This window comes from Bombus vancouverensis, chromosome 9 (assembly GCF_051014615.1).
Source record: "Bombus vancouverensis nearcticus chromosome 9, iyBomVanc1_principal, whole genome shotgun sequence".
Classification (NCBI taxonomy): Eukaryota; Metazoa; Arthropoda; class Insecta; order Hymenoptera; family Apidae; genus Bombus; species Bombus vancouverensis.
This window is the reverse complement of record NC_134919.1, coordinates 15,317,954-15,345,811: the sequence shown is the minus strand read 5'-3', so window position 1 is coordinate 15,345,811 and position 27,858 is coordinate 15,317,954. Positions and strand designations below refer to the sequence as shown.

Below are 27,858 nucleotides of genomic sequence, written 5' to 3'. Positions count from 1 at the left end.
GGCAGTTTGATTGCTGTGCAGCGACGTTGCCAGGCAATGGCTACCCGATGGTAGCTCGTTACGTATCGAGTCAGGGTGATTTTCGTTGTCTGCGGTAACGTGTGCCGCACTACCCGCTGACGCCAGTCACGTTTCTCTGAACGGCTGTAGCTTCCGATGCCTATTACTAAAAATTAAAATACGTATTGAAAACTCAATCTTTGAATCGAATTGTATATAATGTAATAATTTTCATAAATTCAGATCACGTCTACAGAGACTAATGTCCCTTACGACTAATGAGCTAATGTCTATACGATTTATTACCCTAAATATTAACCTGGAAAATTTTGAGGTCCTGTGCTTAGGCAGGACTAAATGATTTAGAAATCGTTGGGTGGTATCTTGATACAAATATTGCCTCGGTTTGGTGGGCAGAGGGGGATAGTCTTCAATGATCATACACGCTGCCTGTCCGTTGCTTGTGCCCCTAAGAAAGCCTGGGTACAAGGTTGGTGTGGTTAATTCACAAGTGGCTCGTAACGAACGATTAGACCGGTCGAAAGTGATGATGTTGCCTTTTAAAAATCGCTTGGACAATGTCCTACTACCGCCGCCTTTGCTGTACACCGATCCTTTCCCTCTGGATGATATCCTGAATGTTTCTGAAATTAAACAAAAACCAATTAATCATTTGCTGTAGAGGAAAAGCAATCTCTAAGTCCTAAACTTATTTAATTTACATTTTATGCATTTAATACAATACAATATGAACATTAATATAATATATTTTATATTTTATAATTCCAATTTCATCACTCAATTGAACAGAATAATATCTTTTCTCGGAAGCTGGATGAAGTAACAAAACGTCAGCTACCGTCAAATATTAACATAACGGCTCACCATATCCATTTATTAATATCAAAGGAAACCTAATAAAAATTGGCCATTTGAAATTGAAAATTAATATTTTAAGGATTACCTCAATTATTACCATCAAAAACATACTCTCCCCTCCCCCTCTCTCTTTTCACCATTGAAGACGACTAAAAACGAACCTACGTTCAATCAGCCAAATCATCTCAACCCGAAGAAGACGTGGGACGCCTCGCAGACATGGAAAGAGTCGGGCCTACTAAAACCGTTCGCAAAATAGGAACATCGGAGGATGATTTTCAACATATGGCTCGTGGATCATTTGTGCGTGGGATTTCTTTGTCGATCGTTCGTGAATTTTGCTTGGTGTTTTAATATCATTTAGTTCGCGGCGATTTAACGATCGTCCAGCCGATGTTCGGAGGTGATCGACCATGCGAAAATCATGATAGCGAAAATCACACGCGGACCTGGTCGAAAAAGAGGAACGTCTCGAGGTATGAGTACCGGAAACGACGCCACGAGGATCCTTCGATGAGCATCGTCGGTCAAAAATGAAACAACTGAACGACGAAGTATGACAAAAGACGATTGAGGATAACGGGATGTGGATCCACTCGTTTTTGAAGTGTTTTCTGCATCAGCTCGGCGATAGTATATTTAATGGAAAAATTTATCATTCGAGTACAGAATTTTTTAATTATCCTTTTATCACGTCACATGACTTGTAGAAAGCTACGCGACTGAACTAATGTTATTAGTCGATTGCGCATGTTGATGCATTTATGAGAAATTTGTAGCAATGCATAGGATATATATATTTTAGAAAAATATATAAAATATCCAAAATAAAATTAATATATTCCCTTTTTGTAATAAATCGAAAAAGAATATTGTGCAAGTCACTGGAATATGTAGCCTAAAATGTATCACACAAGATATCGAAGAAATTGAAAAGTATTGAGTTAGAAAATTAAGTTTGGTGAATGCTTTGAGAGGAATAACGGGGTATATCACTCAATTTTTATTCTTTATACATGTTAAATATTGCAAAACATCGGCTGGTTTTCTACTTTATTGATGAGTAAATAATTAAATAATTAAATATCTCGACTTGAATTTATAGATTTTACTCTCGATCCTAATTTTTACTTATTATTAAACAAAGTGTCTAAAACCGAATTTATCATCCTCGTTTCATCCGCCGAAAGCAGCGTTCGTCCGCTGTGTTTCTACAAACTGAACCAGTGTAAATTCGGCTTAACGAATCGTCAAATTTCTTGCGCCAAGATAATAAAATTCAACAGACATTTTTTCGCGTGCGGAGTAACGATAATCCATCATTGTAATTCTACTCTGGTTGTTCTCTAATGAAACAAATGTTTATATCACGTGATTACTTGAATAACATCAAGATTTCCTCGAGATCTTACGTGCATTAATACGATTCTTCTATTGTATATAACGGGCATTAACGTAACTGCGATCGAATTACAGATACAATTACGATTTATACGATAAGCACAGGCGTGTTACGTAAACCTACACGGCAACCAATCTATACTTTAATTTCTCATACAGTCAAATTGGCCACACGGTTTGACCCGAAAATCAGGCCACGATATTTGACGTCGAGCTCGGATTTTTCCATCGTGATACGTATACTGAATTATACTCTCCGCGAATGTTCTGCATAAATATTCTGCAATCTTCGTTCTTTCAACGTCGCGTTTCTTTTTTCTAATTTATGATCAATTTTCCTTGAAAAGTTTGCACTAAAAATAGCAAAGATTTATCGTGAAATTCTTTAAAATATTTTTCTTCCACGATTCTCCCTGTTTTCTTTTATAGATGTTTTTTCTTTACAAATATTACGCGTCTTATCGTAGCAATTTTTTCTTTTTTAAACACTAGCGATAAGTAGACCGTAATCTCAATTTACTTCGCCCATTAAATATCATAACGATCGCTGTACTTCGGATATTTTATACAGGGTGGTTGGTAACTGGTGGTACAAGCGGAAAGGGGGTGATTCCACGCGAAAAAAGAAGTCGAAAATATAGAATAAAAATTTTTCCTTCGAGGCTTTGTTTTCGAGAAAATCGATTTTGAATTTTCGCTCGGTACGCGTGCACTTTATCGCGTCTCGTTATAACGGATCTCACTGTAGATCGTTGTCTCGATGGAAAAATTAAAAAAAAAAAATTTTTTTATTCTATATTTTCGACTTCTTTTTTCGCGTAGAATCACCCCCTTTCCGCGTGTACCACCAGTTACCAACCACCCTGTATATTTTTGCATATCATATGCATTATATGCATCTTTGAATCTTCAATTTTGAACATTCGCAGCTTGATAATATAATATTGTATTTCTACCGAAATGATGAGTAATATTTCTACTTCGAAATATTATGACATTCTAACGTTCTCGCGAGATTTACGTTTGAGATTTCGAAAGCTCCACGGATAATCCTCCTGTCACGTAAAACAAGAAACCGATAGAAAACAATCGTGGTTGCGTATTAACCGTAATATCGACGCGATCATTGTCGACAAGAAGCCAGACATGGCTCGTAACTCCGTAACCACGCTTCCGGTTACGTATATATAGGGTGTACCACACGAAGTACTGCATTTCGAATTTCTATTTGTGAAATAGCGAATTTCTTTTCTGACAAGTGACGATTTCTTTCTCGTCAAATATATATTATTTCCACTCAAAAATAAATTTGTTTTCCCTTGTAATTGTTATGTAACTCGTAATGCGTTTGCGATAATAGGATAATAGGAAGTGGGTTTAGGAAAATCGATTATTTGATTTAGAATGCAGGAAAAGAGGAAACAGAGAATGGAATATAGCAAACGATACACAGAACGTGAGTTATGATCTGATCAATATTCTGCAGAAGACTTGACCGAAAGTTAATAATTTAAACCTCGTAGAACGATAAACGGTAACGCGAACGTTGCATGGAAGTCTTCCACGACGAGCAAAGTTATTTCGCCCGTGTACGCTCCAATTGCGAAGCAACGTAACGCGGAAATTTACAATGAAACCTTTTATTTCGTATTGCGATTACGGAGAATTAATCCTCGCGTTGATTATGCTTCTCCTTGCTTCGAAATCCTTACAGATTCGTAAAATGGCGAACGAAATGTCGTATTATTCTTGAATTTTCATTTACGATTTTCTTCTCTGATTTATATTTAACTTTGTATCCGCGCAGACCAATGGACCGTAGGAGATGCGTTCCAATGTAATGGTTTTATATTGTACGACAAATTTGTATTTTCCAAGAGAAGTTGTGAATTAAATGGCATGATAATGGCGAAGGAAAAGCCGCAGAATGGTGTACGTGAAAGTGCTTGTTATCGTTGTATTATGTCATCGAGCAAAAGTGTTGAAATGCGAAATTGAAATGCTAAGCTGAAATAGCAAGTTGCAACAATGGATTGGAGTGTAAAATTATGATAGAAAGTTACTATGATGGAACGGATATTGAAATTTATAACAGCAGATTGCAATATCCAGCTACGGTGATAAATTAAGTGGAAATGTAGAAAAATGGTACGACTGTAATATTTTTTCGAAAAATAAGGGAAATACAATAGGACGTTATAAAATACACAGGACGATAATACTAGTCTATATTATCTACAAAAATAGTACTGATCGTAGTATCTGAACATATAAGACACAAATTCGTCTATCAAAGTTTAGCTTTTCCACAGTATCCTCAAATTAAAAATTTCACCACTTGTGTTCTACATTTTTTAAGAGTTGCTTAAATCAAATATTTAGTTGTAATCATAGATTGAATTATAAAGTTGCGATAACATAAAAATGCGAAAGTCACTTGATTTTTATATAATTTTATATTGTGTTATGTTAGTATAATGTAATGTTATATTAAAATTTCAATAAAATGTAACCTTGTAGAAATGAAACGTTCGATATATAAAATATCATATGTAACTGATTACGAGATTTAATCTTTTCATTTCGATAATATAAAAACGCAGTACGACAAACTGGAGTTTCAAGTGCATCGATAATCTATCAGATAAATAATCGTTATCATAAAATAATTATTGCTTTAATGTTCGATGTCCAGTAGCTACAGATATTCACAATGACATGTATTTATAGCGAGAGAATTAATCACACAAAGGAAGCATCGAGTTCGCAAATCGAATAAATTCGTACAAACCAAACGCGACATTCTGTACATTCCGATATTATTCACCTCATATCGATGATGATATTTATATAAATTCTGCAATCGATATAAAATACGATCAATAGAAACTAATAAAAATATGATAAAATGTAATGAATTTTGTTTTTTTATTTAATATGAAATACAGCAATAATACAACACAACAAGATATAACAATTCTCCTCTTCTACTTTTATGTAGCAAAAAGATTAAACAAATATTTATTCCAGTTGTTCGATACATTTCATATTATCGATTTTGATTCTTCCCTATTCATTTTATTTCCTTATTTAATAAAAAAACGTCATAAATAGTAACAAAGTGTAATAAAATTTCGTTCCTATATTTAGTAGAAGATAAAATAATAATAACGAGACGATAGGGTATAAGCAATTTCCCTTCCGTATTTAATGATTTTATATGATGGTGGATTAAAAATCTAAAAAAAAAAGAAAAAAATATTTTTCAAGTAAAATCCCAAATGCCTCAGGATTGAATACCTTCTTGAACTTTATCAACGTTTCCTCTTAAAATATTCAGGCACTCGTGTGTATCGAGCGGTCCGATGTCCAGCACGCGGCGTAAAATAACGGCTTAGAATTCTAACCGCGATGCTTCGTATCAATAACCATTTATCAATATAATACTAGTCGAGCTGTCAAATGAGCTTCTCTCCCATCTTTATAGAAAGAGAATTTCGTGCACGCGTATGGCGAATAGCAATTACACCAATTACATGGCCAGACAAATTATTACAGTGGTAAACATTACAGTGGTACAATGGCTAGACTAGGATTGTGAATTTATAGAAAATTCAAATATACGGAAATATTTAAAGATACGAAGAGCGTATGTAATATTGTCTAGAGGATAATAGCCAAACTACACAATGTATATTACTCTATGTAAAAACATAAAGAATGCAAAAATATATAAAACTTCCGAAGCAAAATTAAAGTGATAGAATCGCGTCTGGAGCGCAAAAGCTACGGCGATGTGGAAAAAACGTCCAGCTGAATAGATTTTTCTCTATGTTCCAAACGCAATACTCTGAGAGAATTTTAATTAATATCAAGTACGAAAGTACTATGTCTGTTATAAATATATAATATTAGTTAAAATTTTTTAAGATGCTGCCTTTGGAATATAAAATGAAAAAATTATGTGATTCTAGATTTTTGCACATCAATGTAGCTGTTAGGCTATAAAATTATAACACTGTAATTCATTTGATCTCAGGCTTCCACCAATAATACCAACGAAGAGTTAATTATTGTATATATTAAATACAATTTTATTCTGACGAATGGAATTCAACTGTAGTGTTCAATGTCTATAACAATCTTCGTACGGTTTACGCGTGTAATAAACGGGGCATACGGAGGAGCACAGCGGGTAGATAAAGAGGAGCCAGATATTTTAACATTTTTAACCCAGGAGGAACAGCTCAAAGGGACGTCACGTTCACCCACTTCCTTCGAACCCGCGCCTCTTGTGGCAATTGTTCATTCCCCAAGCTATCAGTCGGCGAACCAACAGACACCTGGTCGAAACAGATCGATAAAAACATCTCCTCGTGAACTGATTCTTAGACAGTTCGCATTCACCGATTCTTCGGCTTTCGTCAAGAGAATCTTTCGAATTCCAAACCATGGAAGGCAAGCATTGAGAAGATTGAAAAAATGATTGGATAGTTGTTCTCGAGCAGAGGTTGGATCAATCATGAATCTGTGGTCGATCAAAGAACAAGGGGAAATTTGGACGCATATTTAAGCGTTTCGTACCGATGAGATTAACGGAGCAACAATTATGCGGAACATTAGCATTACACATTGTAATGATAAAACTAGGGCAATATAGCAAAGTATCGTAGATAAATAGTAAAATATAGAAAATAGAAGACTATGTAGGTCATCGGCGTTAGATGTTCTAACGATCGAACTACGTTAATGTGGAAAATTATTCTAGATAAAATATTTCATAACAGAATAAATATAGAAAACAGGAGATACTACCAGGTCACTAGCATTACGCACTTTAACGATAAAACGACGACTAAAATCGTTATTAGTACCCACACACAATTTCCTAGATAATGAGTAAAACATAGGCTTAGAAACGAAAGAGATTAATCATCTCCCACACAAAATCATACAATAGAAAATCACAAAAATTAACGAATTGTACTCGCCACACCAACAATAATTATAATATATATAATTATAAAATATGGAAAAAGGAAGATCACGGTATAAATAAATTGACAAATATGTATAATCTTTCCTTTTATCTCAAAAAGTTGTGCACCGTGAAAGTGTGCTGGTCGATAATATAAAAAAATCGTACGATATATAATCGTATAATATAAAAAAATGTTGGAGCTACAAGGGGAAAAAATTATCTAACACGCGGCAAGAGAATGAACGAAGAGAACACGGTATCACAGAAACTGATGCGATCGCCATCGTTTATCAAGCAATTTCATCGACGCGAAAATGTGCGAAACCACTCCCATTGGTGGCGCGATAAGATGAAATTCACCCTGTTGGCGATATACGTTTGATAATATGATATTCAGATAGTAATCTGCGTATATCGCGTAGATGAACCTCGTGGTGGAATATGGAGATTGAAATACCAGAGAGCCGGTGCGCACGGTCACGTTGCATCGTGTCACAGAATGCGCAAAGAGGCCACGTCAATGCACGTTACGCTGCTCGTAGGAGGTGGCACTGAAGAGGAGAAGAGACCCGGAACACCCGGATGAATGGAAACCACGATGGCGATTAGTAGGTAATCGTAGCTATGTCATTGTTTCAAGATTAAGCATTTGGCGATGATTTTTCCACCTCTCTGTAAGTTTAAGGATACGGCATAGCAGTTTGGAAAAATCGTCAGTGCCGAGACAGTGTTTCAAGACGTTTAGGTCGAATCGTTATTTGTAAAAAATTTCCAGATGGATTTGTTTAGGATTTAGAAGACCGCGAATGGTCGAAAATTTGTTAGTATAATAGTTAAGAGTCATTTGTGTTAATTAATTACAGATTAAAGCAACAAGATCAATATTCCTCCCAAAATAAAAATTTGCTATTGCAATAATTGAAAGTTACCACATCTGAGCATTACATCTGTGTAAATTGGGAGTCTAATTGACACAGTCTTTTTAAAAGAATTTCAAGAAATATTCGATGTATGGAATTTTACGACTAGAACATTGAAAAGCAGTAATCATTGATGCAAACTTCCAACAAAATTAAAGAAATCACAGACTAAATTAAGATATTCGAGAAAGATGGTATAAAATCTATTCGTAATCACAGAATTACTAAATTCAATCCAATTTTCGATTACTCTCCGATATATACCATGAATCGGAACGATACAATGCGAAAGAGGCCACGTTAACGCACGCTACGCAGTTCAAAAGATCTCGGATCAATGAACGAAAAGCTACCACACGACATCAATTATGACTTCACGTTCCAAAGTACCTACTGTAATGCCATGCAAATCCAACTTTCTCGCATTTTCACCAAATGCCACCTTTTCACATCTACCTTAAACACTGCCGATCGAATAGAATGCAATTTTGGTCCCTCGAAAGGTTTGAAAAGATCATCTTACACTTTGTAGATACCAAACCAAGTTCAACTCAACCTTCTCACATTTCAAATCACGAAACGCAAAATTGTCGCATCTACCTAAAACACCACTAGTTTAGAAGAATCCGATTCTGATTCTCCAAAAGTTTCGAAAAAGAGCATCTTTTGCTCTACGGATGTTAAACCAAGTCCAACCTTATCACCAAACCCAACCTTCTTACACACCTATAGATACTAAACACCACGTCTTAAAGGATCAAAGTAAAAAGATCTCGAGCAACGATCCAGTGTCCGAAAGATGTCGAAAGAAGCATCGAGAGAAAAAAGATCCTCCTGTAGAGGCAACGAGCAGCCTGAGCCCCCAGGAACGAGTATCGAGCGGGTGCGGAGGCGTAGCAGGGCCCGGAGGATCTTTACCTGCTCGGTACAGACGCATAAGTCGTGATTTGCGACCGTGGCTGCAGCTGCTGGTGGTCGAGTCGTCCCTATATCCTCCTCGAGACTCTCGCCAGAGGTAGGGAGAGTTTGACAGAGGAAGAGTTTAACTGGCCGGTTTCCGTTTGGTAGCCCGAGAAAAAACGCTCGATCCTGCGTAGTCTCGCGTAAATTTGTCAATTATTATCGTTACGATCGAGGGATTATTATTATACGTGAATTTAGATACGCGTTACGACACGACGTATTGCGAACGACACGCGTGTTGGACGAGTGCTTTCTGCCGGCTGTCGTAACTCGAGTCATCCTCGTCGTGCGCGTTCGCTCGCTCGCGGCACCCGGATCGGCCTGACGAGGCGCGCACGCGTCCTCCGGCCGAGGATACGCCGTATATTGATCGAAACTTGCCCCGATCTGGACGTAACGAACCCCGACGAGGAATTTCTGCTACGATTACGCGCGTCAGGCAAGGTCAGACCTCGACGATCTTTCGCCACGAGGACCGCGCTGCTGAGTCCAAGCTTCCTGGAGTTGCCTCGCGTGTTTCGACTGGTTATGCGACGAGGGTAAGAGAATCAGTCGATCGACACGCGTGGAAGATGGATTATAATATTTTTGCATCACAGAATGATGGGAGATTGAGAATTTTTAGGTTAGGTTCAGATCCACATGTTGGCGAATCATGCTTCCTGGAGTTTTCTCACTTGCGTTTGACCGATTATGAGAGGAAAATAAGAAAATTGGGATACGAGGAATGAAACGAGATATTTTTCCATCATAGTATATTAAGAGATATAGGAATAGAAAGAAATTTTTAGGTTAGGTTTGACATGTAGTGATCTGTGAGGATTGTTGTACTGGTCGATTCTATGGGATGCATTATGTGGAATTAGTTGGAATGTTGAAGGGGTTGAAACTCGAATCGATAATATCGATAATAGTTTTGATTAAACAAGAAAGAAGTTTGAGGTTAGGTTCGGTCTTAGATCTTATTAAGCGGATCAGAATAAATTAACCAGATTCTCGTTTGTGGCATATACAGAAAGTTTATTAGTGGGTTGAGATTTACTTGAATTAAAATCTAGTTACGTCATGTTCTTGGTTGGACAGAGAATAAATAGCTACTAACATTAGTGTACTTTGTATATTTTGAATGTACCTTAAGTGAATTTGTTAAAAAACTATTGATCAAATTGCGATGATAATATCATACTCCTGATTTAATGTAGGATAGCTTCATGATTAAATTGGATAAGCACAGAATGGTTCCTCAACCATAATGTAGGTTTAATGGAAACAGTAATATCCGATTTTCATCACGTAACAGTAATATTACTCGGAATATGCTCTCCATCTGATTAAAATGTGAAATACAACCAAAATAATAAATACAAAAAAAAATGTGGAGAATCAGATTGAAGATGTAGCAAAAATTTGATCGAATACTACGTAGAATAGAAGCAGAATAAAATTATACAAGAACTTTCAATTTTTCTACACTGTGTTATATATTTTTACAGGTTAACATGATAAGGAACGAAATATTTCCTCTGTCCAAAACAATAGATTATATCCATCGGAAAAACGAAGTCAAGTAAGATAGTTTTCTTTCGTAATTATGTAAGAGTTAACATTTTTAGACTGTGTTTATAATTACGAGATACGGTGAACGACAGAATGATTAATGAAATACTTCGGTTAAACCAAATGGAATTTCTATAATAACCGAATAATCTCGGGCCAAACCTAATAACCGCGATTCTTGGTTACCAGGACCACTGTGCATTGTATTTCCTCTGCAGGATAGAAGGAAAACGTTAGCTGCTTCTATTGATCACAACTAACCGTTTGATTAGAGCTCGACAAACGATAACGAGAAATCTTGCACCAGTAAATTACGGATTTCAAAGGAATTTGGATTTCTGTTATAAGAAACATTGCGCAGCCTCCTTTTCATAACGTAGAATATATCGGTCGCTTTGCATATTTAATAACCGCCTAATAGAAATATATTACAGAGAAACGAGAAATCGTAAACCATACTGAATTCCTAGCAATCGTTCTGCAAATGTTCATAAAAATCAATAAAAAGTCATTGCGTATGGGAATTAAATTTCTATCGCGTCTAATTAAATACTTCGAATCTCACAAGTCTCTGGATCGTCCTACGATGAATTATCAAAGACTAGCACGAGACTAAATGGTAATAAACGCAATAAGATTGCTGAAAATGTCCATCAACGAGTCCGGTTCTCCATTTTTCACGCACGACGAAAAATTACCGCTTGTTCGTGCAACAGATCACGCGGTTATGCATTCTGCGGACCGTTTATTATCCAGCGAACTGACGGATATGCATTATGCATTTTCTGGTAACGATCGATTTCCACCGATACGTTTCAGGCAAGGCTAGATCGTACGCGACTCGTCGCGGGAAGACATATTGCGGCCGAGACAGATTCGCGGCGATAAAACACGGCATGCGGCTCTCCTTATGCAAATTTCGTTCCCTTCGACCTGCAATGCCGCTCGAACGTTTCATTACCGCTGATACAGTTTCGCCTGTTATCGTGGGCGCACGCGCGCGGTTTTAGGCGTTTGATCGTGACTCAGATCGAGCTCATGCAAATTCCGAATTAATAGAACTGATAAAGGGGAAAAATCGTTGAACGCGTTCGAGTTCAACGAAGTACGATATTCGATTGGAAAAATGGAAAAGTGGCGAGAGGAAGTAAAAGGGTTAATGATGCACAACATTACGGTGAAAGCGTATAATTTCTTCATTCCTTGTAAATATATCCGCTTACTTTTTAAACTATACTAGTATACTTCTACTAGTAAAAATATCACTGTCTATAATTACAGTTACTTATCAAATTAGCGTATACACTTACTAAATTAATACGTTCACTGTAATGTACATACAGGACGATTCATATTCGTTGGATGAGTAGAGAATCCTGTATCCGCATAACAAGGTTCAAGATTGAACTTGTTTTCCATTTGCATCGTAAGAATCAATTTTAAATCCACGAAATAACAATTACTATCACTGAATTCATTATTATCGAAAGAATAAATAAGAAAAGTATAATAAATAGGTGAAATAATATTTCAACAATGTAGATGATATGGTACTTCTATGTAACTTCTAAATTACGTGATGCTAAACGATTATTGTAATTTATCCGTCTGGCAATCGTCTACTAATTGAAATCTGGAAAGATAGAATAGCCATTATGAGACGTAGAAGTAAATCTTGCCACTCGTGACCTCAACAGCTTGCAGTACAATCGCAGCACAGTTTGCATGTTATTCTATGCGTTTCTGTAGTGTTTTGAGATTGCATCGTGAATTGTATAACGTACTCCGTGTTTACAGAGTGATCCGCGTAAAACGTTCTACCGTATATGTCTAAGGACATTCGTGTAAAATGGATTACATCTAGTGTTTTATTTGTATAGAATAAACTACATAGACTGTATAGCACGATCTATATGGTAACACATAGAGGACAATCCACATAAGGTAGATTATATGTAGCGTTACATCGTATTCCTACGTTGCATTGTGTAACGTATTCTGTTTATACAGGATGTTTCACATACAGTGTTAGACTGTAATTAGTACATGATTCGCAGACAGGATATTTGCAAATTCCACTTTGAATCAACAAGAGGAATGATACGATATCTTTTGTATATACGTTTCGAATTACATGGTATCCCATCCTGTTTTTATATGGTGATTCATAAACGATATTATCTTCGGATCTGACTCATATGAAATGTCGTTTTAACAATCGATAGCTATACAAAATATTTTACGTTTAAACGTTTGCATGATGTAACGCGTATAAGACATTTGAAATAAAAAAATATTAATCGCGCAAGGGCAAAGCGAAGAGAATAATTTCCACGATACGTGAAATGTCACGTGGAACAAGTACAGAAGTCTTAGAAAGCATCTAGCCAAAGGAAATATATTTTAACGAACAAATGCTTTTTAGGATATTTTCATTCCACTTTCCCCCCTTTCCCCCAAAATGAAATATTATGCTTCTTCGCTCTGTGAAAAGACCGGTTATCCAATCGAAGCACTTCGTAATCAATTTCTCTTTTGCAAAAAATCTTCTTAAAAATCCTATCGCCATTTATCGCTTTCGCGCGTTTCTTACGACACTCTATCGTAATAATACTCTTCCTCCGTGGAAGATAAGATAATACGTACGCATTACGAAACCTCTAAAGGAAATGAACAATTTGTCAAAAATTTATAACCGAACCAACCACTCGTTTCTAGCGTTAGAATTAATTTAACCAAAAAACAAATACATCTATCATTTAGTTAATTAATAGCATGTTGTATAATATAATTAGTTCGTCCAAAACGTTTCTCTCGTTTCACAAGGTGATAATAGATGAACAACAGTTTCTATTTTATATTATTTTATTGATCCATTTCGTTCTGTTTCTATTATCATGTTCGTGCATAATTCAATAAACTAATATAAAACAAGGAACATCGTGCGTCTATTATTTCCTTATAAAACGAAAGAAACCTTTTCTGACAACCTAATACACATCGGATACGAATTAAGAAAGACGAAGAATAGGAAGAAAACAATTTTTTAAACGATTTGAAGAAGAATACTTGGACGTGGACGTGCGTAAAATTTTTGGAGGAATATTCGATCGTTGGGAGTGAGGCTGAGATGACAGGAAGTAGGCGGAACGTGAAAAAACGGCGTCGATCGAGCAACTGTGATTTCGGGCATCCCCGAAAATGACGCAACGAAACATAGTTCTATGCTAATTCATACAAGCACACGAAACTTCCGGTGCGCCATATCCAGCGTGTCGACTATTTTTCCACGAACTGCATCTTACGACAAGGTCAGACTTTCCGTTTCTTTCTCGTGATCCTAACATTAGAAACTAGCGTTGACCGCCTTCGCGCGTATCGAGCTCCATGATCTTTCTCAACGTATATAATGTTTTCTTTTGGTGATTTAAAATTTAACCTTGTTTATCAGAAGTGAAAGGTTGGCGAGAGAACACATAAGGGATATATATGGAAGATATATTTGGGAGCTTGTAATTAACGCTTACGACCGTCTGTTCGACACCTGTGCCTGAAATATCGTTGCAATCGGCATAATTTATGCGAATCTTTTTCTCAAACAACTCTTGCATCAGAAATTTAATTTACAAGGTTTTCTGCACTCGATCGAGTGCCACGTGGAACTTTCTAAACGCGAATAAGAATATTTTATGGCTAAATAATACGAATTCTCCGGCAAACATATAAGTTTACTATAAATTCACTTATCTTTTTGTCTTTTACACGTTATAGAATTCTGTTAATTTGTTGCTGAATGTGTGATAAGTTTCCATATCTCGATACAACGATACTTCGTATTTATGGAAAATTGAAAAATGCAGAAACGTTGGAAAAATACGCAAGATATCCAAAGTAAAATATTCGTTACGATATTTACAAGTCTTTTTATTTATTCTATCAATTTATGAACGCGTCGTCGACATAAATGCAAATTTCTCGGATGTTTCGTTCCCGGCTAGATTCACTGTTTTTCCACCGACATGATAGCCATTTCTGCCCAATTAACTCGACGCGTTAAAACAGATGGAAATCCCTTCAACTTTGCATAAAATTTGCATCGTGGGACGAATCTCGTTCTTTTTTTGCACGTGTTTTTTTACCCTCTTGCGCCATATTAATTATAGCCTCGATTAAGCCTTAAGCCGAGCAAAGGAATCAACAACTTACAGCAAAAATAACGTTCTAAAAAGCAGAGAGAAAGAAATTGAATGAAATGGTTTGCGAAGATTTGATACGGTAAGGTTGAAGATAAACGACGCGTATTTCTTTCTAAACTGAGATGGTCAGACCAAGTCACGGTCAAGTACGTGGAAAAAAACAGACGAAAGGCAAGGACAAGTTTTACGATTTTACGCTAGCACGAGACGCAGCAATTTTATTTCCGTGGTTTGAGCGAGTTGCATGCCACGTCTCAACAACGAAACTCGTCAATGGTATTCAAATCGCGGGTTCCTTCCTTCTCAATTTTCCGACGATTTAAAACAAAAATGTACGATAGAAAATATGGGTCGCCGTAAAAATAACATCTGCAACGTGTTTTAACACTTTGCGGACGCGTGTCGGTATGTAGCCGCCCGAATCTGTTCACAGTTCCGGACACTTATTTTCAAGTGGCTAGCGTGCGTCTATTTTTCCGAGCGATAATCTAAACTAAACAGTATTATGTTTTTGACGAAAGAAAATTATAGATCTTGCGAAATTTTATCTTCCGTTTAACGTAAACTCACGAGGTAGGACGATGGTCGAGTCAAAACGAATTTCAGTCTCTCATTTACATCGCGACCTTCAGATACCTACAGTTAAAGAAGAAATATCAAAATTCAGTAACGGATATAATATAAGAGTTAACAACCACCAAAACCCATTAGTTGCCCAATTACTTGACACGACGGATCAGATCCGCAGGCTAAAAAGACAATACCCTTTAGATTTGAACATTAGATTCAGCTAGAATCAAACATACTATAAACTCTTATAATCCAAGTTACAGTACCACGCAAGAATAATTTACTTATAATTCTCAATGAGAAATGATTGTAAAATTCTTCCAAATAAAAAAATATATATATAAAGCTATGTTAAAACCAGCTACGCTCGTTAAGGCCCAGAACTGAAGACAACGCATCGCGAGTTCGAATCCTCGGCCTGGAGATATATTTGCAAAAGATGAAAAAGCCAAAATCTCTCTTAAAAGTAATATACTACAACAGACAAGCCCCCCTCCCTTGCGCTGTTGTGGGTGTACTTTCTGGGAGTGCTTGGTAAAAGTGCTTTTGGTGTTTAAGCACCCAGGGGGCCCGACGATCAACTCGCACTGGTCTCTACCGTCCCGCCCGTTGGAGGTTTTATTAGCCGGTAAGAAAATCCGGCTTCCGCCACCCCTAGTGCCGCCGCCTTCGCAGTAATAGTGATGACAATGATGATGAACTAAATAATATAACTAAAAATAATACAAGCCTCGAAAATGAATAACGCAAACGTCCAACGTGTATATTTTCTCAACTGTACGCGCCAATACTTCTCTTCTAGAGCGTCTGCAAAGGGTTAAAACACCGTCGTTATCTAGGATATTCAATTCCACTACAAAAAGTACAAGATAATCGAAGAAAAGGAGTTATAAATTGAAGAAGAACGAGACGAAGAAAATGGAAAAGGGAGAGTTTGAAGATGCCGATAAAAGGCATAAAGGGGATAAAGGGAAATGGAGCGGCATGATAGTACGGAATACGACCGGATCGATTCCAATAAAATAACGCAAGAAGCGAAGGATAATACACGAATACAAGGTACAGGAAAATTCCTGCGACTAATTAATGGCTATCTTACGGGATCGTGTTATACCAATTTAATATACGAATACGATTTACGCTCAGCCGGTTAATCGAGATCGATTCTAAATAGTCGTTCTTTTAACATTTTTCAAAAGTTTGTATTCTTCATATATTGACATACGACATAAAAAGAAGGAAAGAAGTATTTATGTTTCAATGAATCTTATGATCTTTCCTCGATCGAGTTATATACGTAATAAAATCTGCTTTTCTTCCGATTTTGGTCTTTGGTCATTTTTGAGCATTTTTTTACCTTAAGTTTGTAAATATTGCTTCTGATGTAATTACTGTAATTTCATTATAGCTTAGTGTTAATTTCGTACAGCTGTAAAACGATATCATAAAAATTCTGTTGAATTTTATTCGAAATAAATTCACTGAAACAATAAAGCGCGGGATTTCCAACCGGAGAGCAGACGATCAATCGTCTCGGTGGAATTAAGAAGAATACATAGATTCAACAACAAGCTGCACAATAAACGATCTAATTATCTACTCGTCGATCCTCGATGACCGCTTCCCTTCGAGAGCAAGTCATTCACACCGACCTTCCAGAGGCTCTCCAGCACGATTCGCGAGATTATTGAACCTGAATCGGCGAAGAAAACGAGATTACGGACATCGTAGCCTTGACCAAACGCGTAAATCTTCTATGTACGTACTTGTGAATGAACGAACGAACGAAACGTGTGATTCAATTCAAGATAAACTATAAGTCAAAATTGTAAAGATCAAAGATACAAAATAAGTTTGTATTTCGTGTTTTTAGTTGGATATTTTCATTCTTAATCTATCAGCCCATTAAGGATCAACGAACTGCTATCGTATTACGTACTATAAATACTTTAATTTGAAACTTTTACTCTTCTTGGAACATCGATGGAAAGAAATTCCTTTCCACACCCACAAGATGGTAGTATCATAAAGCTATCGTCAAATGGATCTATTTAACCAATTTAGAAGTTTCTCTAATAAAAGTGTTCTACTTTTGGAGTATCGTTTATTTTTCGAATGAATCGCAGAGAAAATAAACTACAAGGAAGAATGAATGAATTCTCCATGATGATGTAAGCATTGAAAGCAACTTGTTTTTTGAGATTGGAAAATTCATAGCAAACTATAGCAAGATCTATGGTTCGTAATACTAGATTGCTGCATAGATTCTACTTCATATATGTAAACTATCGATGTTACGATAAATGCAATATTCCTGTGTATGTCGATTAATCTGCAAAATCCAAAGATTTAGAAATTAACATCTGATTCAACAGCTAGGTATAGAGAGGCCAAGTATATCAATTCATTTCTCACGTCGTTATTTATCAAAGAAATATTACAAATGATCTTTTCTCTTCTTTGTCCGAATCGTCTCGAGGAAAATATAAAATAATCGTCATTGATATACGTGATTAATCATTTTAGTCGCGAGTTAAACATAGTCTTAAAAGATCTTTTCGTTTATCGAGATAAGAGCTAGAACGAAACATAACAATTCGAGCATCTCAGCAGGATCAGATTACGATTAAAGGAAACTGGTTGGCAATCTCGAAACACCGTTTGAGAACCACGGGTCGCACTGAGAGGAACTGATTAAGAGGTATTATTTTGCATCGCTATCGAGCAACTATGCACGCTTAAGGGTCAGAGCAGGCCATCTTAAGCCGCAGATAAATGGAAAAAATAAGGCGAGCATACGCGAAGGGAGCGAAAGGTCGGATTACTCGAGTCCGTTCGAAGAATCCGTTTCGAAAGCAGACGTTTCGTGTTCTGATGATCGAACATCACGTAACGATGGAATAAAGTTGGACCGATACGTAGGTAGAAACACATTTTCAGATTAATTACCGGAAGAAAATATACAATTCAAAGCCAGTAAATCAACAATGTTGTAGAACTAATTTTTTCTCTTATCCATGAATTATTTCTTATTTTTTATTTTATCTACAATTTCTAAATATAAACTTTTATATAGATTTACAATAAATTTTGACAAAGATTCATTTTTCTACTTATATATGGTCTGTTCTTTCGTTTTCTTTTAATTTTTTTTTCGTTTTTGGAGGTTTTCTATAACAAAGAGAAAATCAGAACTAGCTTCAGTTACAGACAGATATATACCTTTCGTACTGTACTAATAATAATATTATAGTATAATATATAGTAATATCGAAGCCAAGGTCCTTTCGATATTCCTATGAATAAATCAATAGACGTTAAGAATAACATAAATGTTACACAACAGAGAATATAATATGAATAGGGGTTATTAATGTTATCTGTCTGCAACATGACATTTCAACGACACACTCATTTTAGATATTTTTTGAACCTTCTTTTACAGTAAAAAGCAATGACGACGTAAAAGCAATGGAAATGCGAATGAATTTTTCAAGAAGAAAAAGAAAGCGGATTATGTAATTGACTGTCCGTTGCGGTAATATATTTCATTATTGCAACATTTATCTATTTAATTTGATGGTTCATTCGATTCTACTTTCTTTGCTAATTAGAAAAATTCGCTTTGATCTTCGTCAGTGAAATTACCTTTTCCAATAAATTGCCAATAGAGTATCTTGTTAAAATGATGATCAGCTCCTAACAAGAAATTTATAAATACTTCAGGCACAATATTCTACTACAATTTTATATGCATAATTTACCATCTTCTTATTAAAAATTTCACAATTTATACATATCTAGTGTACTTTGGGGAATATTACTCTCAGAAATACAATTTAGATACTATAAAATATTTACAGGAATGAAGAATCATTGAAATGATGTTTATTGAACGATTTAGACGCAAACAGGTCATGTATATCCAGAGGAAAGTGAAATCAAAATGTAAATATTGTAAGAAGCCAAACATCGAATTGAGAGTTAACCTTTCGCGATCTTGTTAATTAATCGCGTCCGATTAATTCCGATATCGTTCGTTTTTCCCCGAGAAAACGAAATATCAATTACTTGCGATATTATACATAAATACATACCATTTAAATTTGAAATAATGTGACACCATAAGTTTATTTAAGAATTACAAAATCACGTGTTATAAAATTTATCTTTTTTTTTTTGAGTACAATACAAGTAAGAAATTGTAAAAGAAATCCTTCGCAGCTGTACTTCCTGTTCGGCTACAAGAAATAATAATAAAAAGCGTCATTGATCGTGAACCACAAGCATCGTTACAGATAAAGACCTCTTGTTAGATTATTTTCATCTGGATAACGCGTGGAACTTCAGAAAGAAATTATCAACGCTAACGCAAGAGTGGAAAGAGACAGGAGTAATATCGCAATGGTAAATTTTAACACGTGTTTTTTATTTGCTTAATATGCGAGGAAAAAATTCCATCAATTACTATTACACGACGATATCTCTCAAACGAGAAAGAGAAGTTACGTAAATAGTAAAATATGGATGTATTTTAAACGACATAGTAGAAAAATATAAATATTTTATCAACTAATATTTTCAACAACAAAGGAAGCGTATGGTTTCAAATGTATTTACAAATAAAGAAAACAGAAATTTCTCCGATGATCTTTGTTTGCCGATAAAGAAGGAACGAGCGATGTAACTCTATAATTTATACAATTTTTCAATCTATTTTTGGAAATCACTCGGTACACACTTCCTCGAATCTCGATCGGTAAACATTCAAACATGCAAACGCACAAAAATAATGGCCTTATATCGAAGAAATATGGTCGATCGTGATAAACGTACAAAGTACGGATAGTCGATGATTCGATACAAACACCAACGGACAAATCGTTTAAGTCAATATTAACATGTATGTAATATTGTGATGGAAGAACAATCAAACTCGACAGTGATACACAACTATACGAACCTGTTCTTTTTATCGACAGTACTAAAGCTTGAATACACGACTCGATGTATACCGGTTAATTTAAAAAATAATTTTTTCTCTGTGATACGATTTATTATAATTGCTAATTTAGTATAGATGATATAGCACTTTTTAAATCATGCGAAATAAATCAAACGTACAAAAAGATATAAGAAACGAATGAAGAAATTTTAAACACATAACCGCTTCTAACACCTCTTCCTAATATTACTTTTTAAGACATTACATCTCGTATTTTTTCTCGAACTTTGTTTCACTCGTTTCCCATAACCACTGAAACGTACATTGTATATATTAAACCATGATTCATCAAAATATTACGTTATACGCACGTTATCGCAATCTCGTGGTTCACTCAAGCGACGAAACTATCCGTTTCGGTGCGTTCAATAATCCGGTAAGCAATATCGATCCAACGTTACGTCGTTGTGATATGAAAGGCAACAAACGGATACGACGAGTAAAAGACGAAGATGAAACGTGGTATGCATGTATGTACGTTTGCTTATGGAACAAGCCGAAGAAAAGATTAGGATACGGTAGAAATGTTCAATTCCCGTGTAAAATAAACTGGTCGCGAATCTCGTGCACGTTCTCGTGTCCAAAATGGCTGGTCGCTAAAATTAGCGTCGGAAGTATACGAAACGATACCAGATAGAACATCGGCGATCGCTACTATACCATGTTTCCACTCACCTTGACGTCGCAGAAAAGTCATATAAAATGGTATCGCCCTGCTGGACGGCCGCCTTCTAGCGTGAAAATTGAACGGGTGTTCGTAGGTGTATCGACACAGATGGATCGCCCTGTCGGGTGTACCCCAGTGTCTCGTTTTACGTCTTTCAACGATGTCGCCTACGAAAGTCGGTCGTTGAAACGGTCAGTCGCGTAGACGTGACACCGTGATAATACTTCTGCGTACTCTCTATCCCTTTTCCTGTTCGATGACAAGTATCCCTGTTGTCAAATGGCTATTTGCTTGGCGATTCTTTGTAAAGAATTGCGTGCTGTGAGTAACTTTATCGCTTGAGACGTGCACACGAAACGTTCCGGCTTCTGAGACGGCTACTATCTGAATACAACTGCAAACGAAACGATCCTCGAAACCAGGGCCGTAAACGTCAGTCGTGAATCCCCGCGACTGATATTTGTGCCACTACCTAATCTTTTTCACTAACGAGTCCAGTCATGAGAGGTAAATAAAACCATATGATCTAGGGAAAACGGAATTGAATTCATAATCGAGGTCGTATAAACTATGGTTTGAATAAAAATAATATAAACTTTGAATGATACAAATGATAAAAACTAAAAGATGATTTTTTTAAATGAACACGTATATTCTTTATTGAATAGAGCTTTAAACGTTGTAAATGTTATAAGAAAATTTAAAATAATTAAACCAATATTGCAACTGTTCAATTGTAAAATACGGAGTGTAGCAGATCGCGTGATACTAAACTAAAGTAAATTAAACTAAATGGAAAATATAGAATACAATTAGTTCGTTTTCAAAAAATCCGCATTTAAAACTTCATCGAATATGCGTGTAGCGCACTAATTTTTGATTGAACATTTTCCAACTCAAATTTTTCAGGAAGGAAACCGAGAAAGCTTCTGTACACTGTTTACTTATCTTCACATATAAAGTAATCTTCTGTTTGGTTGTACATGCCTGGTCGTAATAAAGTAAAATAAAACGTTATTTTTTCGAACATTAATTTCCGAAATTGGAAAATCGAATACATTTGTCCACATTGAGCTATACTGAGCAAATACTTCCGTTACGATGTATCAAGCAAATATATTACATTTAACAGGTCAGTTTAAATATTTTCTCCAATAATATAAAGCTGTCCCCGAAGATTATAATTTGCTAACGACTAATCAGCCAATAGTTGGAATACCACGTGACTAGTTGTATTTTGTATTTACTCTCACTTTGACTTTCAGGTCAGATGATACACAATTGTTTTGAATATATATCTATATATTGCGAAGAATTCGAATCTAATCATGCTTTTATATTTGAAAGATTTTGGAAGTCTCGATAAGTCTTTAATCTTGAATCTTTAAAGTTTCGATATGTGTTAAAAGTCTTGATAAATCTAATAATCTTAATCCATTCAATATCTTGTATCTACAATCTACAATCTCTTTATTATATCCTACTTTTAATACTTTTAAGATTTGCTACATACAAGTCTTTTAAGACTTACATGATTTTCAAGACTTTTAAGAGTTTTAAATATTGAATTGTATTCAAAGTGATATGAATTTTTGTAGCATTAAATCGCTCAAAATTAAGATTGAAACCATCACTATTTCTACTTTTTTTAATACATATTTGTTTTTTATTTAATCCCCATGTGACATCGCACATTATCATTATCAAAGATGCAACAAAAATTTCGTGGTTTCATTTCTCATTCGATTCCTTAATTATTTTGATAAGAGATTCGTTGATGTTTGTCACTGAAATATTATTTTAACATACAACGATGTAAAAATTTATTCACTATATGAATACAATTGAAAAAAACTTTTGTTTGCTTATATGAGTATAAAAAATAACCCAATCCGGATTGATTTAAAGAAACAATAACAATGCAGTAATCTTGTTTAATCATAAATTAGAATGTATGCTTATAACCGATACGATATTAATATAAATTAATTAATATAAAACCATGTGAATAAACAAGTATACATTTAACAGATATTTTTAGTATTAAATTTTAATTTTTCAGTCACAATTAAAAACTTATTAATAACAAACTTATTGGTGACTTTTTTGATGTTGTAGCTATAATTATAATGCTTAGTTCTTTCACAAGTACATATTTTACAAGATTGTCGTCAAAATCAAGTATACGACTTATTGATAATTTATCAAAAAATTTTCTTATCTTACAAGTACAGAAGTAAATATATGTATGCTTCAGAATATACTGATGCAATGTTATATGTTTCGATATTAGTAATTGTGTTGATTACCAACATAACCTCAATTTTGGTGGAAAATGTAGTTGTGCACGTGATGCGTCTTGGACTTCTTGTTATAGACCAACAAGATATAACAACTACTAGTATTTGTAGTATTGATTAACATAATGAATAAACTGCAGTAAATGTTATAATATAGTTAATATTTAACAACGAAATCTTTGACGCTTAAGAATAGTAAATTTATAAAGTTGTTGGCTGTTGTTAATATTTGGTTTGTTAAAAGCTATTAACAAAAATGACTTCGCCGTTTACTTGCATCACATGCCGAGTAGCATTCAGAGATTTAGATATACAGAGACAACACTACAAATCAGACTGGCACAGATACAATTTAAAAAGAAAAGTAGCTGAACTACCCCCTGCATCTGTGGAAGAATTTCAGAAAAGAGTGATTACACAAAGGACCAAAGGTTACAAAGAAAAGGAAGAAGGAACAATAAGTTGTAAAATATGTAAGAAGAATTTCAACACAAGAAATCAATACGAAAATCATTTATTATCAAAAAAACACAAGGAAAAGTGTGCAAAACAAAATGTTCCTTTTGAAACTGAAAATGAAGATCTTGAAAATAATGCTGGTCCATTGTTTGGTTCTGTAATTAAGAAAAATGTGCAAGGGGAAGTTTCTGTAAAACAACAAAGTGAAGATATGGAAGTAGATTCTGATATTGAATCTATAAATTCCGACGAATGGATAGAAGATACTGAAAATCCAGTTACAAATAACAATTGTTTATTTTGCAATCATCATAGTAGGTCATTGGTGCGCAATCTAAAACACATGACGATTGCACATTCGTTCTTCGTACCAGATCCTGAATATTGCACAGACATTAAAGGTTTACTTGTGTATCTTGGAAAAAAAATCTTTGCTGGATACATGTGCATTTGGTGTAATGATTCTGGTAAGTTAATTTAAATTTGTATTTTTATAATTATAAAGAAATTGGCAAACTAATTGTATTTGTTCATAATAAATTAACAGGAAGATGTTTTCAAAGCGTTGAGGCTGCTAGGGCACATATGATAGATAAAGGTCATTGTAAAATGTTGCACGAAGGAGATGCATTAGCAGAATATGCAGAATTTTATGATTATTCATCCAGCTATCCTGATGCAGAAATTGGTGATCCAGATGCAGAAGTTGAAATACCAGAATTAGATGATAGCGATTACCAGCTAGTATTACCATCAGGAAGTATTATTGGCCATAGATCTCTGTTCATATACTATAAACAAAACTTAAATCCAAATAGGGCAGTATCAAAGAGTGATAAACTGCGTAAAATACTGTCACAATATAGAGCTTTAGGATGGTCAGAAACACAAAAAGAGGCAGTTGCAAAGAAAGCGAGAGATATCAAATATATGGAAAGAGTACAAGCAAAATATTCTACACAATTGCAATTTAAGGCAAATAAGCTGCAAAAACATTTTAGACCTCAAGTGAACTTTTAAGCTTTTCTGTTACATGTATAAATGTTCCTGTAAAACTGTATTCATTTTTAAACTATGTAAGTTTTATGGAAAATTTAATTGTTGCTGCTAAATATGCTGCACTGCATACTTATACGTTCATTATTAATATAAAATTGCCTATATAGTTGAAAAATTCGTATTTAATATAGCTTGAAGTTATTTGAAAGGATTATTAGACATTGGTCATTATGAAGTGTAATGTTTATTTGGCGGATACTTTTACAAAATAATTTACAATATATTTTCGCAACATGTAACACCAATAAAAATAATACTTCTCGTGACTTTATTCTATATTCACGTGGACCCATCCAGTTATTCCTGTAATCATTAGCTAAATTACCGTTTTCGATAAATTTTTAGACACGGATCAAGAAATATTCCATGTTCTGTTAGTTTCTCATGATAGCTGCAAAAAAATGACTGCACAATCGAAGACTTCAAACATTTCGATACTATGTACGTATAATATACTTTCAATTTACCATCAGTGAACTGTAGAATTGTAAAAGAGAGTTAACAATTGTTAAACTATCACATTCTTGACATAGGATTTCTATTATGATACTATCGTTGATATACATTCGCATTTCTTTGCGGTACACGGATACACGAATTTCTTTTCATATATCTTTTACTATGCAAAGCAGAGCGATTCGTTTTATTCTGAATTAGCAGAATGCAGAACAGTGGTCCAAAGAAGGAAATGTTAAATGGATCTTTTCATTCTTGTATTTGTCAACTCAAATATTATCGTAATATTATTACTTAATATTATCTTTTTTTTCCGTCTTAATAATGGCACACCATTCAGAACACCGACAAAGGGCAGTAACCGATGCCTCAAATTATTAATACTTTTTAAGAAAGGCATACGGTTCGCCCTGTTTATAGATATATTTCATAAATGCATCTTTAAGACAAACATACATTAGAGACCTGTTATTGTCACACAACGATACACATAGTTTACACTACTGCTCTTTCGTAAAATCTTTTTCTGATTATTAAAGATTTCTCAAGATTAACGTTAACTCTCATTTTGTTTTCTATTAGACTTTCAATTTTTAATCCAACACCTTCACCAACAACTTTAAAGCTTGGTGGGGAGGGGCCGGTCTGATTGATTCATCGAGATCCCTGTACAGAATCGTCGCCTCTACTTCAAGACCATGCTTGTAGCATACCTTCTGCGAATACATTCCCGTTGCATCAACTTTAAACACCTGTAAACATACAACAATTTCAACACTATATTTGTGGGATATCTTTGAGTGCACACAGACATTTACATACACTTCGTACGAAGTACACTGCGTGCAAAAATACCTCTCGAGAAAGTAACGAGTGCATTGCAATTTTACATCTTGGTAAACGAAAATCATCCCATGCATATTAATCGAAGAACATGCTGAAACAAAAGTAAAATGTGAACTTCTTACCAAAACGACCACGCCTCCACGCACGATCGTGTTGCACATATATATATACACGAATAAATACATTGAATCTATTCTTTAACAAATTTGTAACTTTGCGTAAATTTCTTCATGTTATTTTACGATATTAGATTTAATAAATAATTTGTTTGTCATTTACATAAAAAAGCATTACTCAGTACATAAATATTAGCAAATTATAATTCAAATATGATGGATTGCCATAAAATTAATACAAGCTTCCAGCAGGGAATGGTAAAGGTCACGGAGTATACCATAGTACGGCTCTAAAGAAATTTTTCACCGAACTTAAACTGCATGCTTCAACAACATTTATCATACAGAGTTATCATTTTGTGAAGAAAGTTACTATAATTACGATGATAAGGATGAAATACGATTTAGGATTATACCTTGAAACCAGCGGTTTTAGCGATTTCTATACTGTCTGCCATCAGAATGCTCGCCAGACCTTTCCCACGGAAGTTCTCATCGATACTGAGGATTCGACACTCGAATAACTCGTCGACATTGTACTTGTAAAAAAGATCTACTTTCTTGTTAACTTTGTACAGGAGTCCGAATATTATTTTGAATTTTTCATCTTTCAATTCTGCAAGGCGACGTTCAGCTTCTTCGCGCTCTCCCTTCTTCAGGATACCATTCAATGCCATACCAGCTATCTGATAGGACAGTACTTATGATCGGCAATGAACTTAACGTTCAAGGTCCATACATATCGTAAGAAAACCTTCCCTCGTCAATGAAATACTTATAACGCAGAAAATAAATTCACAAGTTGAGCAACAGTACATAATCATAATTTTTTTATTGTAAAAAAAAAAAGAAAGGTACAACATTCGCTTTTTTAAATTCAGCTTACCATTCCATTTTGATCCACCAGCATCCTCGAGTATCCCTGCTTTAAAGTGAGTAGACAATGTCTTTCCAGCTCGAACTGGCTCTCCCCTTTTTCGCATAGTCCTACCGCGTGATTCAACGGTTCGTCGGAGAAGAAATTCCATTTCAGATGGTTAATTGCATCGTCGAAACGACTTTCTGGAACACCCACGACCTTTAAATCATCGGACGACATCTTTGGGGTGGTCACGGCACGAATTTTCCGCGCACTGAAAGGATTTTCTACGCGCGCACTACCCTTAGTAGGGAGAGCTGACTCATATGGGAAAAGCTCCATATATTGATTGACCCAGTTCAAGAAATTTACTGGCTATAATGATTATGCATCCTTCTTAATTATTTCTAATGTGAAATTCGCGCTGATCATGTTCCAATAGTACCCACATTTTTTGATAAAGAATAAGAAAATAAACATATTAGATTTATGTTCTTGGGTATCACTGGAATACATTGTTAGAAAGAAATATGTGTTTATTGATTAATGAAAACCAGTGATGTTTTTACAAATTATATGAAATTAACAGACAAGTATTTCTGATTATCATAGAGGGGATTGAGT

General features: G+C 35.0%; 3 protein-coding genes across 7 annotated transcripts; 1 reads left to right on the top strand and 2 right to left on the bottom strand.

The window, feature by feature from the left end:
• Positions 1-37: 37 nt before the first annotated feature.
• Positions 38-21,518, bottom strand: LOC117158793 (uncharacterized). 2 transcript variants are annotated; one of them, XM_033338070.2, is made up of 4 exons: positions 21,374-21,518; positions 21,148-21,306; positions 320-644; positions 38-166 (listed from the first exon to the last, which is right to left on the bottom strand). In XM_033338070.2, the coding sequence occupies exons 2-4, from the start codon at positions 21,167-21,169 to the stop codon at positions 127-129; spliced, it is 387 nt and encodes a 128-aa protein (XP_033193961.1). In that variant the 5' UTR covers positions 21,170-21,306; positions 21,374-21,518; the 3' UTR covers positions 38-126. The 2 variants fall into 2 exon arrangements, with proteins under 2 accessions (XP_033193961.1, XP_033193962.1); XM_033338071.2 differs by lacking the exons at positions 21,148-21,306; positions 21,374-21,518 and adding an exon at positions 9,100-9,402.
• Positions 21,519-23,303: 1,785 nt separating this feature from the next.
• LOC117158778 (cytoplasmic 60S subunit biogenesis factor ZNF622) lies at positions 23,304-25,223 on the top strand. The gene is made up of 2 exons (XM_033338051.2): positions 23,304-24,365; positions 24,446-25,223. The coding sequence occupies exons 1-2, from the start codon at positions 23,696-23,698 to the stop codon at positions 24,916-24,918; spliced, it is 1,143 nt and encodes a 380-aa protein (XP_033193942.1). The 5' UTR covers positions 23,304-23,695; the 3' UTR covers positions 24,919-25,223.
• LOC117158783 (arylalkylamine N-acetyltransferase 1) lies at positions 25,123-27,769 on the bottom strand. Of its 4 annotated transcripts, none has more exons than XR_004464469.2 (4): positions 27,262-27,769; positions 26,792-27,061; positions 25,425-26,165; positions 25,123-25,348 (listed from the first exon to the last, which is right to left on the bottom strand). XR_004464469.2 is itself a non-coding variant. In XM_033338057.2 (3 exons), exons 1-3 carry the CDS (start codon positions 27,574-27,576, stop codon positions 26,007-26,009), a joined length of 744 nt encoding a protein of 247 aa, XP_033193948.1. In that variant the 5' UTR covers positions 27,577-27,769; the 3' UTR covers positions 25,123-26,006. The 4 variants fall into 4 exon arrangements, 1 of the variants encoding a protein (XP_033193948.1); XR_013059135.1 differs by lacking the exon at positions 25,123-25,348 and adding an exon at positions 26,236-26,350 and having other exon boundaries at positions 26,027-26,165; XR_013059136.1 differs by lacking the exon at positions 25,123-25,348 and adding an exon at positions 26,269-26,350 and having other exon boundaries at positions 26,053-26,165.
• Positions 27,770-27,858: the final 89 nt, after the last annotated feature.

What these genes read in the sequence shown, in the direction of transcription:
- LOC117158778 (XM_033338051.2), top strand. Translation starts at nt 23,696, where the DNA reads ATGACTTCGCCGTTTACTTGCATCACATGCCGAGTAGCATTCAGAGAT. An exon ending in CATTTGGTGTAATGATTCTG is followed by an intron (nt 24,366 to 24,445) that starts GTAAGTTAATTT and finishes ATAAATTAACAG; the next exon opens with GAAGATGTTTTCAAAGCGTT.
- LOC117158793 (XM_033338070.2), bottom strand. Translation starts at nt 21,169, where the DNA reads ATGACTTTTCTGCGACGTCAAG. An exon ending in GACTTTTCTGCGACGTCAAG is followed by an intron (nt 645 to 21,147) that starts GTGAGTGGAAAC and finishes GTTTAATTTCAG; the next exon opens with AAACATTCAGGATATCATCC. An exon ending in AGGACCTCAAAATTTTCCAG is followed by an intron (nt 167 to 319) that starts GTTAATATTTAG and finishes TTTAATTTTTAG; the next exon opens with TAATAGGCATCGGAAGCTAC.
- LOC117158783 (XM_033338057.2), bottom strand. Translation starts at nt 27,576, where the DNA reads ATGGAGCTTTTCCCATATGAGTCAGCTCTCCCTACTAAGGGTAGTGCG. An exon ending in TGGTGGATCAAAATGGAATG is followed by an intron (nt 27,062 to 27,261) that starts GTAAGCTGAATT and finishes CTGTCCTATCAG; the next exon opens with ATAGCTGGTATGGCATTGAA. An exon ending in CTAAAACCGCTGGTTTCAAG is followed by an intron (nt 26,166 to 26,791) that starts GTATAATCCTAA and finishes GTATGTTTACAG; the next exon opens with GTGTTTAAAGTTGATGCAAC.